Genomic DNA, 17760 nt, shown 5'->3' with positions numbered 1-17760 from the left:
GCTGAAGTACATTTCCCAGAGTTCTCTTGCTTCTGTGTTTCTGGTTAGGGTGGGTCACAGGGTGGGGGGGATTTTGTATCTAACAGGAAATATTTATCCCTGGACAACCAAAAACCTTCTAACCATTTTCCCAGAAAAGATTATAAAGTCTCTGTTTTTTTTTGTTTTGGGGGAAATCAACTTTGTTCTCCCTAGCTGGCTCACGTCCCCTCTTTGATAGTCTGTGACTGAAATTCTGAGATATAAAGTTAGCTAGTACTAATACATCTTATGTTAGATGATAAGGAAGAAGAATCAGTCAGAAATATCTGACTAATAAATATGTATATATTTAAACATTTCATAGCAAATGTTGAGGAAGAACTACTCTACACACCCATTATTTCTGCAACTGGTCATGTAATTTCAGTTGGTGTTTATAACTACCTTCTTTCTCTACTTAATCCATATTCTCTTTGCTCTCAGCGAGTACCTCAGCTTGTCCAGGTTCCTTGCCTGATGAAGTGTCCCAAACTTTCATTCTTGAAAGGTCTAAGGTATTCTCAGCCCTGCCTGGATTGAGTAATTGTAGTTTTGTCTTGACTTTAGTCATAGGACATGAAAGGTAGTAAGGAGTGTCCTGGAGGATCTCTTCCATTCCAGACATACCCTCACCCTCATTGTATAAAAAGTACCCAATTTCCCCTTGAAAGACAGTATTACTCACCCCAGCCAGTACAGTAATAACTCCCTTCTTTGCCTGTCGATTCAGAACCCAAAGTGGCCAGATGGCAGTCTGAACTGAAGTTTTAATAGAGTCCTTGTGTCGCCCGATGGAAGCATTCCTCCCTTTGAAACTGAGACTTCCAGATCAGCAAAGCCTAACGTCATAGGGATAGGAAGTAAATATTTTGCTGAAACTGAATTTATTACTCTCATTTATTTCCCTAACTAATGAAAGAAAAACCCTTCTGTTTCTCTTTAGAGGCATGAAAGGCATCACTATCACCTCAGCCAGAAACCTTGGAACCATCCTAGTTCTTCCTTTTCCAGTATTTTAAATCGCACCTGTTAGAAAATTTATCAGCTTTACCTTCCTTCACATCTCTCACTTTTATCTCCTCCTTTTCCTCATTCAGTCACCGTCTTAGAACAGACTTCACTTTCACTTACTTAGACTGTAGAGACAGTGTACCATCAACTTTTCCCACTTATCCATCTGCTACTTTTCTGCTGGAGCAATCTTTTAAAAATAAGATACTTAGCGTCTCTGAGTGCTTAAGGTAATTTCTAACTCTTTGTGCAAGCTCAGTCACTTCAATCATGTCTGACTCTGCGACCCCATGGACACTACAGTCCATGGGAATTCTCCCATGGCAAGAATACTGGAGTGGATTGCCATGCTCTCCTCCAGGGGATCTTCCTGCGTGGCTCTTATGTCTCCTGCATTGGCAGGCAGCTTCTTTAGCACCCACGCCACCTGGGAAGCCCTCTAACTCCTTATCCAGCTGAATTAATTCATCTGTTATAACAGAGATCCAAAGTCCACGGTTTTAACAAGTTGGAGGTTTGTTCTCTTTTAGGACTTATGTGGTGACTCTACAGTGTCAAGAATCCAGATTCCTTCTCATTTGTTACTTTACCATCTCTTATTATGTGGTCCATATCTACATGGTTCAGGATGCCCCATCACCATATCAGAGCCAGCATGAAAAAGAGAATATGAAGAGAAGAATGTGTTCTTCCCTTTAAGTTTACCACTCAGTTCAGTTCAGTCGCTCAGTTGTGTCCAACTCTTTGCGACCCCATGAATTGCAGCACGCCAGGCCTCCCTGTCCATCACCAACTCCCGGAGTTCACTCAGACTCACATCTATCGAGTCAGTGATACCACCCAGCCATCTCATCCTTTGTTGTCCCCTTCTCCTCCTGCCCCCAATCCCTCCCAGCATCAGAGTCTTTTCCAGTGAGTCAACTCTTCGCATGAGGTGGCCAAAGTACTGGAGTTTCAGCTTTAGCATCAGTCCTTCCAAAGAAATCCCAGGGCTGATCTCCTTGAGAATGGACTGGTTTAATCTCCTTGCAGTCCAAGGGACTCTCAAGAGCCTTCTCCAACACCACAGTTCAAAAGCATCAATTCTTCGGCGCTCAGCCTTCTTCACAGTCCAATTCTCACATCCATACATGACCACTGGAAAAATCATTTTCACTGTCAGTTCATTGGGGGCTGCAAGTTCTCCCTGCAAGAGAGTTTGGGGAAGAGAGTCTTTAGTCTGGCTATCCTTATGTCTTGCTAAAAATGGAGAGGTTCAATTACAGTAAGAAAATGGAAATGTGTATTGGAGGAGTACCAATAGTCTGTGGCGCCGAGGTACACAGGGTCTTCTGGGAGTTGACCTTGCCTGTCCCTTTACCTTACCTCTCGGTGTGCTGCTGTTCCACTCCTTCTTTCCCGGCCGTCCCAGACTTTGTCTCCTCTTTCCTTCAGCCATGCCAAACTGCACTTCCAAACATGCTATGCTGGTATGTGTTTTTCTGCTTTTCCTCATAATACTTCCTTAACCTGAGAAATCCTTGCCACCCACTTGCATCAGCTCCAGTATTCTCTGTTAACCTGGTCTCTGAGAATTTGTTTCTTAAGAGTTAACTAAAGCATTTTCTGTTATAGAAAGCCTTTATGGGACAACACCACCTTCACTCTCAGAGAGTTGACCATTCTCTCCTATGTTGTCCTTATTATATGCAGATAGATGTTAGTCATTGCATCTTTTGGCAATTATTTACACTTAGATTCTTTCTCTTCTGTTGTAAGCCCTTTGAGGACAAAGAATTGTTCTTTGAGGGCAAAGAACATTTTATTCTTGTATCTCTTGGATTTAGCGTAGTACTCGACAGAGGATATACGCTAAATATTTATCAAATGTGCAAGTGGGTCCATAGCAGAATATCTTGGTCCAGATTTTTAAATGTTGGGGCGTGCTCTTAAGACATAGCTGGCTGCTGTTTTTTAAACTTTTGTCAGTTAGTCAAGATGATAATGTTAGCTCCAACAATATTTATACTCATCCTATGTTAACATTGCTAATTGTTTCATTTTTAGGTTTTAGTTATAATTTAACTCTAAAAGTACTCTTAGAATTAGCTATGGGACTTTTTTTCCCCCTGTTTGACAAGAATGGACTTTTCTGTCTTTATTAAGGCACAATATTAATCATTGCTTTTTAACAATTCAGTATATCAGTGACTTGCTGCAGGAGATTTGTCCTAAGACCTTCTGAGCTCTGCCACCTTAACATAATGGTTCTAAGATATTGGTATCTCAGGATTTGTTTAATGACTAACAGTCATTTTTGTAAAAAAAATTCTAAGGCAAGATTGCCTTAAATATTTTTACATGGAAAAAAAATTTTTTTTCTGCTTTACTGTCTTGAGTAATATCTTTTGTTTTACTTGTAGATTTGATGGTCCTCGAAGATTTGAGGATTTAGGGTCAAGGTGTGAAGGACCGAGACCCAAAGGGCCTCGTTTTGAAGGAAATCGCCCCGATGGGCCAAGACCCAGATATGAAGGTCACCCAGCAGAGGGCACTAAAAGCAAATGGGGAATGATTCCCCGGGGGCCAGCATCTCAGTTCTATATTACCCCCAATACATCCCTCAGCCCTCGACAGAGTGGACCACAGTGGAAAGGCCCCAAACCAACTTTTGGACAGCAACATCAGCAGCAACCTAAGTCACAAGCAGAACCAGGAAACAAAGAACCATTAGCAGACACCAGTAGTAACCAGCAGAAGAATTTTAAAATGCAATCAGCTACATTTCCCATTGCTGCAGATGTAAAGGATGGCAAGGCGGCTCAGTCAAATGAGAATCTAAGCGACTCTCAGCAAGAGCCACCTAAAAGCGAAGTCTCGGAAGGGCCCATAGAGCCTTCTGATTGGGACCAGGATTCTCACAGTATGGAGACTCAAATGGACAAATCCCAAGCTGTTACTCACCCTGTGCCCCTTGCAAATAAAGCTGTACCTTCTCAATCTACTTTTCCCTCAAAAACGGGGGGGATGGAGGGAGGAACAGCAGTAGCAACATCATCATCACTAACTGCAGATAATGATTTTAAACCTTTGGGTATTGGTCTGCCCCATTCAGAAAACAACCAAGATAAAGGGCTACCTCGGCCAGATAACAGAGACAATAGGTTAGAAGGCAATCAAGGCAGCAGCTCATCTTACAGAGGTCCTGGGCAAAGCAGAATGGAAGACACACGGGATAAAGGACTAGTCAGTAGAGATCGAGGCCAGGCAATCAGCCACGGCCCAGGGTTGATCAAGCAAGAAGACTTTCGTGATAAAATGATGGGTAGAAGAGAAGACAGTCGAGAGAAGATGAGCAGAGGAGAAGGCAGCCGGGACAGAGGGAGGGAGGCCGGGAAGCAGTCGGGAGAAAGTGCCAGGTGGTCTGCAAGGCAGCCAGGACAGAGGTAGAGCTGGCAGCCGAGAAAGGGGACCACCCCGGAGGGCTGGCAGTCAGGAGAGAGGACCCCCTCGAAGACCTGGGAGTAGAGAGAGAGTGCCACCCCGGAGAGCTGGGAGCAGGGAGAGGGGACTGCCTCGAGGGCCTGGTGGTCGGGAGAGGGGACTGGGAAGACCAGAATTTGGTCGTGACAGAGGTCCATTTAGACCAGAACCAGGAGACGGTGGGGAAAAAATGTATCCATATCACCGAGATGAGCCTCCTAGGGCTCCTTGGAACCATGGAGAAGAGAGAGGGCACGAAGAGTTCCCATTAGATGGTAGAAATGCTCCAATGGAACGAGAAAGACTTGATGATTGGGATAGAGAGAGATACTGGAGAGAATGTGAACATGACTATCAAGATGATACTCTAGATCCGTATAACAGAGAGGACAGGTTTTCAGCCCCATCTCGATCTCATGATGGGGATAGACGAGGCCCATGGTGGGATGACTGGGAGAGAGATCAGGATATGGACGAGGACTACAACAGGGAAATGGACAGGGACATGGACAGGGATGTGGACCGCATCGGAAGACCCGTGGATATGTATGATAGAAATTTGGATAATGAGTGGGACAGAGATTATGGGAGACCACTGGATGAACAAGAATCGCAGTTTCGTGAACGAGATATTCCGTCTCTTCCACCTTTACCACCCCTTCCACCTCTCCCACCTATGGATAGATACCGGGATGATAGATGGAGAGAAGAAAGAAACCGAGACCATGGGTATGATCAAGATTTCCGTGATAGGGGTGAGTTGAGGATCCGAGAGTATCCAGAAAGACGAGATATCTGGCGGGAAAAGCGAGATTATATTCCTGACAGAATGGACTGGGAAAGAGAACGATTGTCAGACAGATGGTACCCATCTGATGTGGATAGACATTCCCCCATGGCGGAACATATGCCTTCACATCATTCTTCTGAAATGATGGGGTCGGATGCAAACTTAGACTCTGACCAAGGCCTTGGAGGGGTAATGGTTCTCAGTCAGAGGCAGCATGAAATCATTCTGAAAGCTGCACAAGAACTGAAAATGCTTCGGTAAGTTGACTACTTAAGATCATTTCTTCTAGAACAAGCCACATGCATACTTCTCTTTTTAAAACGATGATGTGATATATTTGAATGGAATCATTTTAAGTTTTTACCACATAATTTTAATTTTAATTTCTAGTCGTTGTTTTAGGGTAGGATGGCTGTTTAGGAACTGTGTTAATTATAAACTTATGTCCTGAAAAATGAAAATTTGGTAGCCATTCTTGACTTTTATAGATATGTTGCTGACATGTCATACCTGTGATTATGTCAAGTTCAGACTTCAACTTTCCGGTACTCTGGGTTTCACAGAGCTCGTATGTAAAATCCTTTATTCCCCCCTCTTTGTTACTAGATCTGATAGACTTCATATTTACTAATCTTTGGTATAACTTTGGAAAGTGTTGGAAGGATTTATATTTTTCTCTTTTGAAGCTAAGAATGGTTTACCTGGAAGCAGCCTCAGATTTGTCTAACTATTGATTCTTCCTTTTGGGAATGTTTGATCTTTCATTATAACCAGAAGCAGCTATCTCTGCTTGAGGTTGTTACTTGTTTCTATATAAGCAAATATTTTCTTTGTGAAATGGAGAATAGAATTTAGATTTCTTGACTTACAATCACCTATGTATATAGGTATCTACATAATACTTCCCATTAGTAGCCGTAATAATAAAGGTTAACATTTATTGCACATTTGCTATATACCAGGGACTGTACTAAGTGCTTTGTATGTATTGATTTATGTAATCCTTAGGAGTCACTGACAGATTACAATGAGAAATTACTTTTTGAATAATTTCTTATGAATTAGCAAATTTTTTGCAAAAATAAATTAATGGTTAGTTTTTTATATATTCCAGTATATTGTTTCTTTCATTTTTTCAATTCTGGTCTATATTTGTAGATTATGACAATTAAATTATAGCTGAAGCTTTATAACTGGGAAAGTATGATGAGGAAAAATACATATAAAATGAAAGATCAGATGCCTCAGGCAACACAACAAATTTCTGTGGTCTACAGAAGATACACTTTAAGGGATTTAACTTTTCCAGATTGCTCATGAAGATGTAGAAAGCATGTTATGGAACACTTAGCTACTACTATTTTCACTTTTAAATTATGGATATCTTTAACACCTACTCTGTGCTGGCACTGTGCTGATAATTTACTGTGTTATCGTCTCAATCTTCGTATTTCAAATCCTTATCTTAAAGGACTGCAAAGATAAGTAGTAGTATTCTCGCTTCACTAAGACTCAAGAGAGTACCACTTGGCTACTAGAATTGGTAAACCTAGAATTTGAAGTCTGTCCAACTCTAAAGTCTTTTTTCTTTAAGGAGAACACTAAGCTGATTGATGTTACTCAGCTACCAAGGTTTCTTCCCTTTTTGAAATTTCCTTTTCATCCATTATTGCTTTGTATAGAAATGCTGGATAAAAGTTACTTCATCATTCCTTTTAAAAAGCTCTTTCTAGGCCACATAATTAAACAAAATATGTGAAATGATGGGTAATAATGGTCACAGTTGAATACACGTCAGCCATATTGTGTCAGGAAAGTCACAATATGAGTTACATGAGGCAGAAAGTAATCTTTTTCTTACACTTGACCCTTTGTGTTCACTTGGGTCATTACACTTTGCAGAATGGTAGGAAGAAAATTGTAAAAGGTCTGAAGAGGTTGTGGTACATGTTGTTATGTGTTGATTGTGGATGTAAGACAAAGTGAAAGGAATTTGACCAGCCATTTAAAGAGAATCTTGAAGAGTTACATAATTACTCTTTAGGAACATGAAGTGTTGTTTTTAAAGGTTTAGGCTACCCGTTGTTCTCACCATATACAAGAGGGGCCTTAAACTAAAATTCCCACCAGAACCAGACAGGTAACTAAAATGAGTGAAAGTGGGCCAGTTTAACTCTACTGAGTGTGAGGATTGTAGCAAAGCGCTTCATCTAAGGCTGGCAGCCGCTGCTCCACTGAGTGATTGCTGGCATGTGGGAGTGTAGGCCCAGTGTTTCCTAATTGCAAGTTTGAATTTATATTGAAAAGTATGTATTTTTTTGCTTTGTAAATAGTGTCAACTAGCACAGATTTTTTAAATTGATAATGAAAGCCAAATTGTAAAAAGCCTTTTTGTGTGTTCATATATATCCAAGTACATTTGGCCCACGTGCCACCATTTTTCAACCACTTATCTAAAGACTACTGAATGAAAAAAAAATCAGCAAGAGATTTTGGTTGGATAAATGAAAAACATGACAAGTAGGTGAGATACTAAAACAGACTGAAGAGGCAGGTTCTAGAATCGATCCTTTCTAGATCTTCATAACTTATCATTATTTATAGGTTGTAGATGTCTGATAAGTTAGCTCGTAAAGACAAAAAAGTATTACCCTGGAGATGTTTTATGAGTACTCTATAGAGAGTTTGAAACAAGGTGTTTAGTTTCCTTTTTTGTTTTTCAATATTAATTATAGTTACTTAGGAACGGAGAACACATGCCTTAAATACAATGGCAATTTTATTTGTTTACAGAGAACAGAAAGAACAGCTTCAAAAGATGAAAGACTATGGGTCTGAGCCTCAAATGCCTGACCATCTGCCACCCCAGGATTCAAGATTACAGAATACACCTTCAAGACCTGGATTGTATCCGGTACGGGAAAATAATGTACTCAGAAAAATGAAATGGTTCTCACTGTGTATGTTTGTATGTCGATTGATTTTTTGTTGTTGTTGTTTTACAATAAGTATAATTTTCCTCTGTAAAAAATGAAAATTCTGGAAAAGTGAAAAACGCTAATGGTAATGAGCCTTTGAGAATCTTAGGAGTATGGTCGGAAGTGTGACAGAAATGCTTTCCCCTTACAGTTTAAGTACACCAAGCACATCAGAACTACGTATATGGCTCTGTGTTCAGAAAACTGTAAAATTTTCTTGGTGATCCTTTTTGTTCAGATAGTCCTATTTTTCATCTGGACTATGCAAGGATTCCCTGTGAGCCCTGCTCATGTGAGCTTCCTAGCCTCCCTACCTGTTCAAACTCCTAGTCTTAGCTAAGGAAAGGGATAGAACATCATGCCCCAATTCAGGCAGTGAAGTTATGTTAAAGAGTCACGTGATTAAGTTCTCTGCCAGAACCCTTATGGTCCTGTATTTCGATTGTCTGTTTTCTTGTCTGTCTTGCCTTCTGTCTTATTTTGCCTATTCTTCATAAGGATAGGAACTATGTCTTTTATCTCTGTATTTCTTAGCAAACAGTAGAAGCTCTAGATTATAAATCCACATTTCTGCTTTATTTACTTGATAAATCATAAACATTTTAATGTTTTGCTACATGCTTTATATTTTTGATGCATAATAGTTTATTAAAACTATTCTGTTTCTGTTAGACCTTTGTTTCTAATCTTTTACTCTTATTAATGTAATGTTAATGAATGTCTTTATATCAAATTCATAATAGTTTTAGTATTTTTTTATTGAAGTATAGTTGGTTTACAGTGTTGTGTTAATTTCTGCTGTATAGCAAAGTGATTCATATATCTATGTATGTCTGTGTGTGTATATATGTGTACTTATACATATGTGCATTTTAAGATGTTCTCCATGCTGCGGTTTGTCTCAGGATATTGGCTAGTATCCTCTGAGCTGTGCAGTAGTGCCTTGTTGTTTGCCCATTCTGTGTATAAGCTCACATCTGCATTCTTTTTTTCTACAAACCACAATGCATTATGCTTCAAATTCTTATTTTAGGTATCTTCTTAAAAGTACTTTTAAATTCCTAAAGATCCTTTAGGAATCCTTTTAATGACTAAAGAACAAGGACATTTTTAATGATTCCTGTAATGTAGTCAACAGCTCTCTAAAGCTGTGTTGTAGCCTTAGAAGCATCAGCTACTTAATATTTTTGGTAGATTGAATAGTTTAATAAAATGTTACAATATATTTGGTAGTTTTGATAATTAGTGAACATGACTATTTTCCAGTATTTGTTAATTACATTTCTTGTAAAAAAAAAAAAATCCTATTTTTGTTATCTATTTGACTCTTCAGGTTTTTCTTATGAATTTATGGTATAGATATTAATCCTTTCTAATGTAAATACTGTAGGGGTGTTTTGCTTTTCACAAATGTATGTGTTGCTATCACTGGGTACTATGAAGAAAACACTTTTTACTTATAGTCCAAAGAGTTCCTAAGATACGCACAACATGTCTGGACAGCTGTGCTCCAGATACAGTAGCTTTGCCATACAAAGGCATTTTCTAACACAGTTTAAAGTGCCGTAATCTAAAATTTATCTTTAGGTAGTAGTCGTTTGTCTTTAACTCTAGCCTGTATTGGCCTCTTGATAAATGACATTCCTAACATTAGCCAAAATGTAATTTTGCTACTCAAAAAGTTTGTTTTTAAAGCCTAGCCTGTGTATGAGTAAATATGTAAGTAATGTGCATTATTGACTTTCCAAGGCCTGAAGTAACCGTCACTGTGTTTGTCAATAGAACAAACAAGGCAGAAACACAGAAATAAATGGATAAAGAGTATTCAAATCAGAGATTACTTGCAAAGATTAAAATAAAATTTGACAATTGGATTTCAGTATTAAGTAGATAGGACCTATCTTCCCAGAGATTCTACTATTTCCGTAATACACATTTCAGTTGACATCCGGTGCTTGTCAGAGAGAATACTCAATGTCCGTTTGGTTTCTTTGTTTTGTCATTTCCCGTCACTGATGTCATGTGTTGCCACAGACAGCTATTGTCAACCAGATGAACTGGATACAAGTGAGGGACCTAGCTAGAATTTGTTTCTCTCACTGGAAGTTCACTATTTTTGTGGAGGAGATAGGTCACTAGAGTGGAGAGAGAGTTTATAGCAGAGATTCTTTTTTTTTTTTTTTATAGCAGAGATTCTTAAACGAAGTGGTGAACGTGAGATCGAGGCCAGGCAATCAGCCACGGCCCAGGGTTGGTCAAGCAAGAAGACTTTCGTGATAAAATGATGGGTAGGAGAGAAGATGAGCAGAGGAGAAGGCAGCCGGGACAGAGGGAGGGAGGAGGTGATAGTTTTGAGGGCAGTTTTTTTGGTCCCTTTTTTAAACCAACCTAATTGAGGTATAATTTACATACATCTAATTTGTCCATTTTTAAGTGTGTAATTCAGTGATATTTAGTAAATTTACTAAGTTGTGCAGCCATTACCATAATCCAGTTGTGTAACATTTTCATCACCCCAGTAAGGTCCCTTGTGCTAGTTTGCAGTTAATACTCATTCCTACCCCAGGTCCCAGGCGACAGCTAATCTACATTTTCCAAAGTGGCTACACCATTTTACTTTCTAACTGTAAGTCCTAAGTGTCTTCGTGTTTCTTTATATCCTCACCATCATTTGTTATTGCTGGTTTTATCAATTATAGCCATTCTATTGGGTATGAAATGGTACTTTATTGTGGTTTTAATTTGCATTTCTCTAATGACTAATGATGTTAAGCGTATTTTCATGGGGTATTGGCCATTCATACATCATCTTTGGAAGAATATATGCAAATCTTATGGCCATATTTTTTGATTGTCTTTTAAAAGATTTTTATATTCTCAATATAAGTCCTTTATCAGATATGTGATTTGCATATATTGTCTCCCTGATGGTGTATTTTAAAGTACAGAAAGTTTTGAAGTTTGAATAAGTTCAGTGTAGTGAGAACCAGGTTTCTCCTGATACGTGAACATATGATGGTATGCTCATTCATTAAGCCATTTACCCTCTTCTCCAGCCTCCAGGGTCCTACAGACCACCGCCTCCTATGGGTAAGCCACCAGGATCAATTGTAAGACCGCCTGCCCCACCAGCAAGATCATCTGTTCCTGTGACCAGGCCACCTATCCCAATACCGCCACCACCACCCCCTCCTCCTCCTCCACCACCGCCTCCTCCAGTGATAAAGCCACAAACTTCAGCTGTGGAACAAGAACGCTGGGATGAAGATTCTTTCTATGGCCTCTGGGATACAAATGATGAGCAGGGACTGAATTCGGAATTTAAATCTGAACCTGCAGCAATTCCATCTGCTCCAGTGTTACCACCCCCACCTGTTCACCCTTCCATCCCTCCTCCTGGCCCAATGCCTATGGGTATGCCACCCATGTCCAAACCACCACCAGTGCAGCAGACTGTTGATTATGGCCATGGCCGAGGTAGGTAAAAATGGCAGACTTGTACTTAGGATTCTAGAGGAATTGTCAGCTTCAACTTTGGCTTCCTTAAGCTTCACTCTTACTGTGTTTTTATCCTTATTTTTGTTTACCAGACATATCCACTAATAAAGTTGAACAGATACCCTATGGAGAAAGAATAACTCTGCGTCCAGATCCACTACCTGAAAGATCAACTTTTGAAACAGGTAGAGGTCTCAGGGAGATCAGTATTTTTAAACCTTTTTGGACCTATTTATCATATGATTTTCCTTTTGGTAAGATTATCTGGGCCTCCCTTTAATATAGCTAAAGGATTCATACGTTGAATTTAGGGCAGCAGTTTATACTAGTTCTAAATTTAGATTTTGTATTTTTCTGCTTTTATTTCAGGAAAAAAGGGATGTAGTTCTTAGCTTTAAATTAATTGTTTTTGCAGAGCATGCAGGCCAACGAGATCGTTACGACAGAGACAGAGATCGTGAGCCTTATTTTGATCGTCAAAGCAATGTCATGGCAGATCATCGAGATTTCAAAAGGGATCGGGAGACACATAGAGATCGAGACCGGGATCGTGGTGTTATTGACTATGACCGGGATCGATTTGACAGAGAACGCAGACCTAGAGATGATAGGTATGCCGTGAAAACTATCTTTGCTGGGTGTGCAAATTACCATATACTTAAGTTCAGCCAAAGTCAGTGTAGTTAAGGGAAATTTAGTAAATGATGTATTTTTCTCATGCATGTGTGTGTATAATTTGGAGAGGGAAGAGTACCAATTTTCAGGAGACTTCGATTCTTGAGTTTTGCAAGCTTGACTTTCAGAGAGTTAAATGGGAGATGGAGAAAGGAAAGAGTATTGTCAACAGAGTTGTAATCATTGCTTAGTTAATAGGCAGACAATTAATTTTTGCTGTTTGTGAGCTCTGGCTGTGTGCATGCAAGGCAGATCTAAATGGAAAAGCAAAATAAAAATATAAATATTGACTATGAATGGTAACTACCCATAGAGAAAATTGGGCATATAATGGTGTTGCATTATAAGAGACCGCCATATGTTTTTTATTTACCAAAGCACTTCCTGTCAAACTTTGTAGGACTCAGTCATATCGAGACAAAAAAGAGCATTCCTCATCCAGAAGAGGAGGGTTTGATAGGCCTTCCTATGATCGCAAGTCTGACCGACCAGCCTATGAAGGACCGTCCATGTTTGGAGGTAGATTAGTGCCTAACTAACTATAAAGATGCTGAGAATTGAAAACTACAGGAGATGCTTTTGATTGTAGCTCTGGGTTTAAACTTTCAGAGTGAAATACACTCACAGATTTCTCAGAGATGGCAACATTATCACCAAAAAGAGTCATATGAAATAAAATGTAAATCTCCTTTTTTACATTATTAAAGAAATTTTGGAAGACAGAAACAAAATCACTTATAATCCTACCACCTACCTACCGTACCACAGCCATTGTAATTTTGTATATTTCCTCTCATTCTCTCTTCACATACATATTAATGAAGTTGTAAACAAAGTCTGCATACAGTTTCTTTATTGTGCTTGTTCTCATTGATACTATACTGTATATAATTTTCTGTATGTAAATCTATTATATTAATGGCTCTATGATAGTTCATCAAGTGAATAAGATGTAAGACTCTTATTTTTGAACACTTAGATTGCTTTTAGTTTTTCACTGTTATAAATTAGACTTAAATAAACTAGCAATTCATACCTATTTTATGTGAATAAGTTTTCCTAAGCTGGTGACTCGTTCTCATATATATTAACATATATATATATATATTAGGAGGAGTGGAGAGCATTAAAATTTTAAATAATTACTATATAAATAGTAATCTTGTTCAACCGCTGGCATCCTAGGAGAACGAAGAAGTTACCCAGAGGAGCGAATGCCCCTGCCAGCTCCTTCAATAAGCCACCAGCCACCTCCAGCTCCACGGGTTGAGAAGAAACCTGAGTCTAAGAACGTGGATGATATTTTGAAACCACCTGGCCGAGAGAGCAGACCTGAGAGAGTGAGTCCTGTGGGGTTGACTAGTTTTATTGCAAATCAGAAGCTGATAAGAGATCTTTTTAGTATCCTGAACAGAACTTCTGTACTTTTCTGTGACATGGTATTTTATTTTTAATTTTTAAAAACTTATTTTATTGTCGTATAGTTGATACGCAAGGTTGTATTAACTTCTTCTGTATAGCAAAGTGATTCAGTTACATGTATAGATACATATTTTCATATGCTTTTCCATAGTTTAATCACAGGATATTGAACATAGTCCTCTGTGCTATACAATAGGACCTTATTGTTGTCTGCTGCTGCTAAGTCGCTTCAGTCGTGTCCGACTCCATGCGACCCCATAGACAGCAGCCCACCAGGCTCCCCCATCCCTGGGATTCTCCAGGCAAGAACACTGGAGTGGGTTGCCATTCCCTTCTCCAGTGCGTGAAAGTGAAGTCGCTCAGTCATGTCTGACCCTCAGTGACCCCATGGACTGCAACCTTCCAGGCTCCTCCGTCCATGGGATTTTCCAGGCAGGAGTACTGGAGTGGGGTGCCATTGCCTTCTCCTAGTCTGTATATAATAGTTTGCATCTACTAATCCCAAACTTCAGTCTGTCCTCCCCCATTCCCCACCTTGGCAACCACAGGTCTGTTCTCTATGTATGTGTGTCTGTTTCTGTACTGTAGATAAATTCATTTGTGTCATATTTTCAATTCCACACATAAGTCATATATATAAGTCCACATATATAAGTCATATAATGATGGTATTTGTGTCTTTATCTTTCTGACTTACTTCACTTAGTAATAATCTCTAGGTCCATCCATGGCATTATTTCATGCTTTTTTATAGCTGAGTAGTGTTCCGTTGTGTGTGTGTATCTTCTTTATCCATTCATCCATCAGTGAACATTTAGGTTGTCTCCATGTGTGACATAGTATTAATATCAGATTCATGGCATCTTGCCATCTCCAAATCATCATTTTTCATAAACTGCCTATCCTTTAGAATCTAAGAAATTAGAGCTTAATTGCTTGGCAAAAAGAAAGTGTTGATTATTCTCTAATTAAAAATTTTTTTTAAAGTGTTAAATTATAGAAAATAATTAAGAAGAAATTAATTGCACTTTGAAAAAGGGGAAAGAGGATTTGGTCTTACGGTGTGTGGAATTTAAAAGGAAGAATTAGAAGAACTTGATTAGTTTAGACTTACTTTCCTGGTGACCTCCATTTATATATAGAGAGAGATACATAGATATCTATCTATCTGTCTATCTGTATATCCATATATATACACACACATTCTTACATTTACCCTGTATTGCAAAATAAATAGATTCCATTTAAATAAACTGATACTGGGATTTCTGTCAGAGGTTTGAACCATGTATGTATGTATGTCACTGTTTTAAAGTCTATTTCATCTATTATTGGTATAGTTACTCCAGCTTTCCTGTGGTTGCTGATACCTTTTTCCATCCTTTTAATTTCAATCTGTGTCTTTCAGTCTGAGATGTGTTCCTTCTAAACAGCATGTAGTTTAGATCATGTTTTTTGCTTCTTAATTGGACTGCTTAAATCCATTCATGTGTCATGTTGTTACTGATGTAGATGGCTCAGGTGCCCGGTGGTTAGGATGCAGCACTTTTGACTGCTGTGGCCCAGGTTCAGTCCCTGGTTGGGGAACTGAGGTCCTGCAAGCCACACAGCAGGGCCATCAAAGAAAAAGAGATAAGGATTGCTTAATTCCATTCCTGGCTTGCTCAGCTGTATTGAAATACAGGTGGTTCTTGTGTATTGATTGTATATTGCTCCACATTGCTGAACTCATTTATTGGTTCTAATAGATTTTTAGTGGATTCCTTGGAAGTTTTCCTGTATGTGAGATGATATAATCTTGCAGATGGAGATGGTTTTACTTCTTACTTTTCAGTCTGGATGCCTCTTTTCTTGCATAGTTGTTCAGTGTTGAATCGATGTGGTGAGAGTGGGCATCCTTGTTTTATTCCTGAACTTAGAAAGAAAACTTTCAGTCTTTCACCATTAAGTACTGTGCTAGCTGTGCATTTTCGTTTGATGTCCTTTATCGAGTCGAGGAGGTTCCCTTCCATTTCTAATTTGGTAAATGTTCTTATCATGAAAGGATGTTGGATTTTGTTATACACTTTCTCTGCATTGGGAATTTTTGGTTTTTATTGTATTGATATATTATTACATTAACAGATTTTAGATATTAATTGATATCTCTGGGATAAATCCTACTTGGTTATCTTGTTTAATTCTTTTTATATGTTGCTGGATTCAATTTGGTAATATTTTGTTGTGAAGTTTTATATCCATATTCATAAGAGATACCAAATTTTCTTGTGACGTCTTTGTCTGGTTTTGGTATCAGATTATATGCTGGTTTGAAATACTGGCCTCATAAAATAAGTTGGGAATTGTTCTTTCTTATTCTATTTTTTTTTTTTTTCCTGAAAGTGTGAAGAGTTGGTATTTTTTTTTAAATGTTTGTTGGAATTCAGTGAGGAAGCCATCTGGGCCTGGGTGTTTCTTGTTGGCAGTTTTTTGACTACTAATTAGGTCTCTTCACTTGTCCTAAGTTTGTCCAGGTTATCTATTCTTCTTGAGACCATTTTAGTAGCTTGTGTCTCTCTTAAGAATTTGTCCATTTTGTCTGAGTTATCTAGTTTGTTGGTATGCGGTTTCATAGTAGTCCTTTATAACCCTTTTAAAATTTTTGTAAGGATGGCACTCATGTCCTCTCTTTTTTTCTGATTCTAGTAATTTGAATCCTATCTCTTTTTTCTTAGTTTAGCTAAAGGTTTGTCAATTTTGTTGCTCTTTTCAGAGAACTACCTTTTGGTTCCATTGATTTTTCTTTAATTTTCTGTTCTCTATTTTAATAACCTCTGCTCTAATATTATTTCCTTCCTTCTTGCTTTACGTTTAGTTTAGTTTGTTTAGTTTGTTAGTACTAAACGTTTGTTAGTTAGTTTAGTTTGTTCTTCCATTTTCTTATGTTGTGTCTTCATTTTTGTTAATCTCAAAGTGTTTTCTGATTTTTGTTTTGATTTCTTCTTTGATCTATTGGTTATTTAAGAGTATGGTGTTTCATTTTTACATTTTCCCAAACTTTTAAATTTCTTTCCATTGTGGCCAGGGATATGCTTTGTATTATTCCTGTCTTCTCAAATGTGTTAAGGTTTATTTCATGGCCTATGGTATGGTCTCTCCTGGAGAATATTAGGTCATTGTTAACTCTAAGATCAATTCATTGTGGAAAAAAAAAACTAAGTAATTTTTTTTTTATTTGTGTTTTAGATTGTTGTTATAATGAGAGGATTGCCAGGCAGTGGAAAGACACATGTTGCAAAACTTATTCGAGTGAGTATGGAAAAGTGAAAGCATTACTGCTTTTGTTAGCCATTTGCCTTCTTAACAAGCAATGTGATGTTGACACAGGTATTTCCTGTTTGATCCGCTCTAGTTGGCCCAGGTGGATGCTGTCTCATTTTGATCTGCTTAGACAGATACTTTTGCCCCAGCTTGATTTGAAACCACAAGAAGATTGTGTGGTATTTAACCATAAGAAAAAACTTTGTGCACATTTATTAATTTATTCCATAAATTCTTTTCAACTTTCTTGAATATCTGATACTTAGGATAAGGAGGTAGAATTCGGAGGACCTGCACCCAGAGTTCTAAGCCTGGATGATTACTTCATCACTGAAGTAGAAAAAGAAGAAAAAGATCCAGATTCTGGAAAGAAAGTGAAAAAGAAGGTACACTATATTCCTCTCAGATTACATCCTAATTCATAAATAGTATTGAAAGCATGTTCAGAGAGAAATTATTGACTTTTTTGAACACAGACTTCAGTGCTCAGGTGTGAAGGAAAAGACTACACCTGAGAAAGAAGGAAAGTTGTCTTTATCCAAATGCTAACTAGGGAAGAGATGCAAGGTGACTCCTGCTTTTGCTAACTCTGTATCTCTTTTG

The 17760-nt window shown here is 38.4% G+C and overlaps 1 protein-coding gene across 1 annotated transcript in view; it reads left to right on the top strand.

The window, feature by feature from the left end:
* YLPM1 (YLP motif containing 1) overlaps positions 1–17760 on the top strand; it is a 66141-nt gene that overhangs the window by 31354 nt on the left and 17027 nt on the right. Inside the window, 10 exon segments of the mRNA XM_010855846.1 lie at positions 3435–4397; positions 4399–5541; positions 8078–8198; positions 11319–11739; positions 11853–11945; positions 12176–12371; positions 12836–12954; positions 13621–13775; positions 17083–17145; positions 17424–17543. Of these exon segments, the coding sequence (XP_010854148.1) occupies positions 3435–4397; positions 4399–5541; positions 8078–8198; positions 11319–11739; positions 11853–11945; positions 12176–12371; positions 12836–12954; positions 13621–13775; positions 17083–17145; positions 17424–17543 (3394 nt within the window).

Source organism: Bison bison, unplaced genomic scaffold (genome assembly GCF_000754665.1).
Source record: "Bison bison bison isolate TAMUID 2011002044 unplaced genomic scaffold, Bison_UMD1.0 scf7180017864368, whole genome shotgun sequence".
Lineage (NCBI taxonomy): Eukaryota > Metazoa > Chordata > Mammalia > Artiodactyla > Bovidae > Bison > Bison bison.
This window is presented reverse-complemented; position numbering and strand designations above follow the sequence as displayed.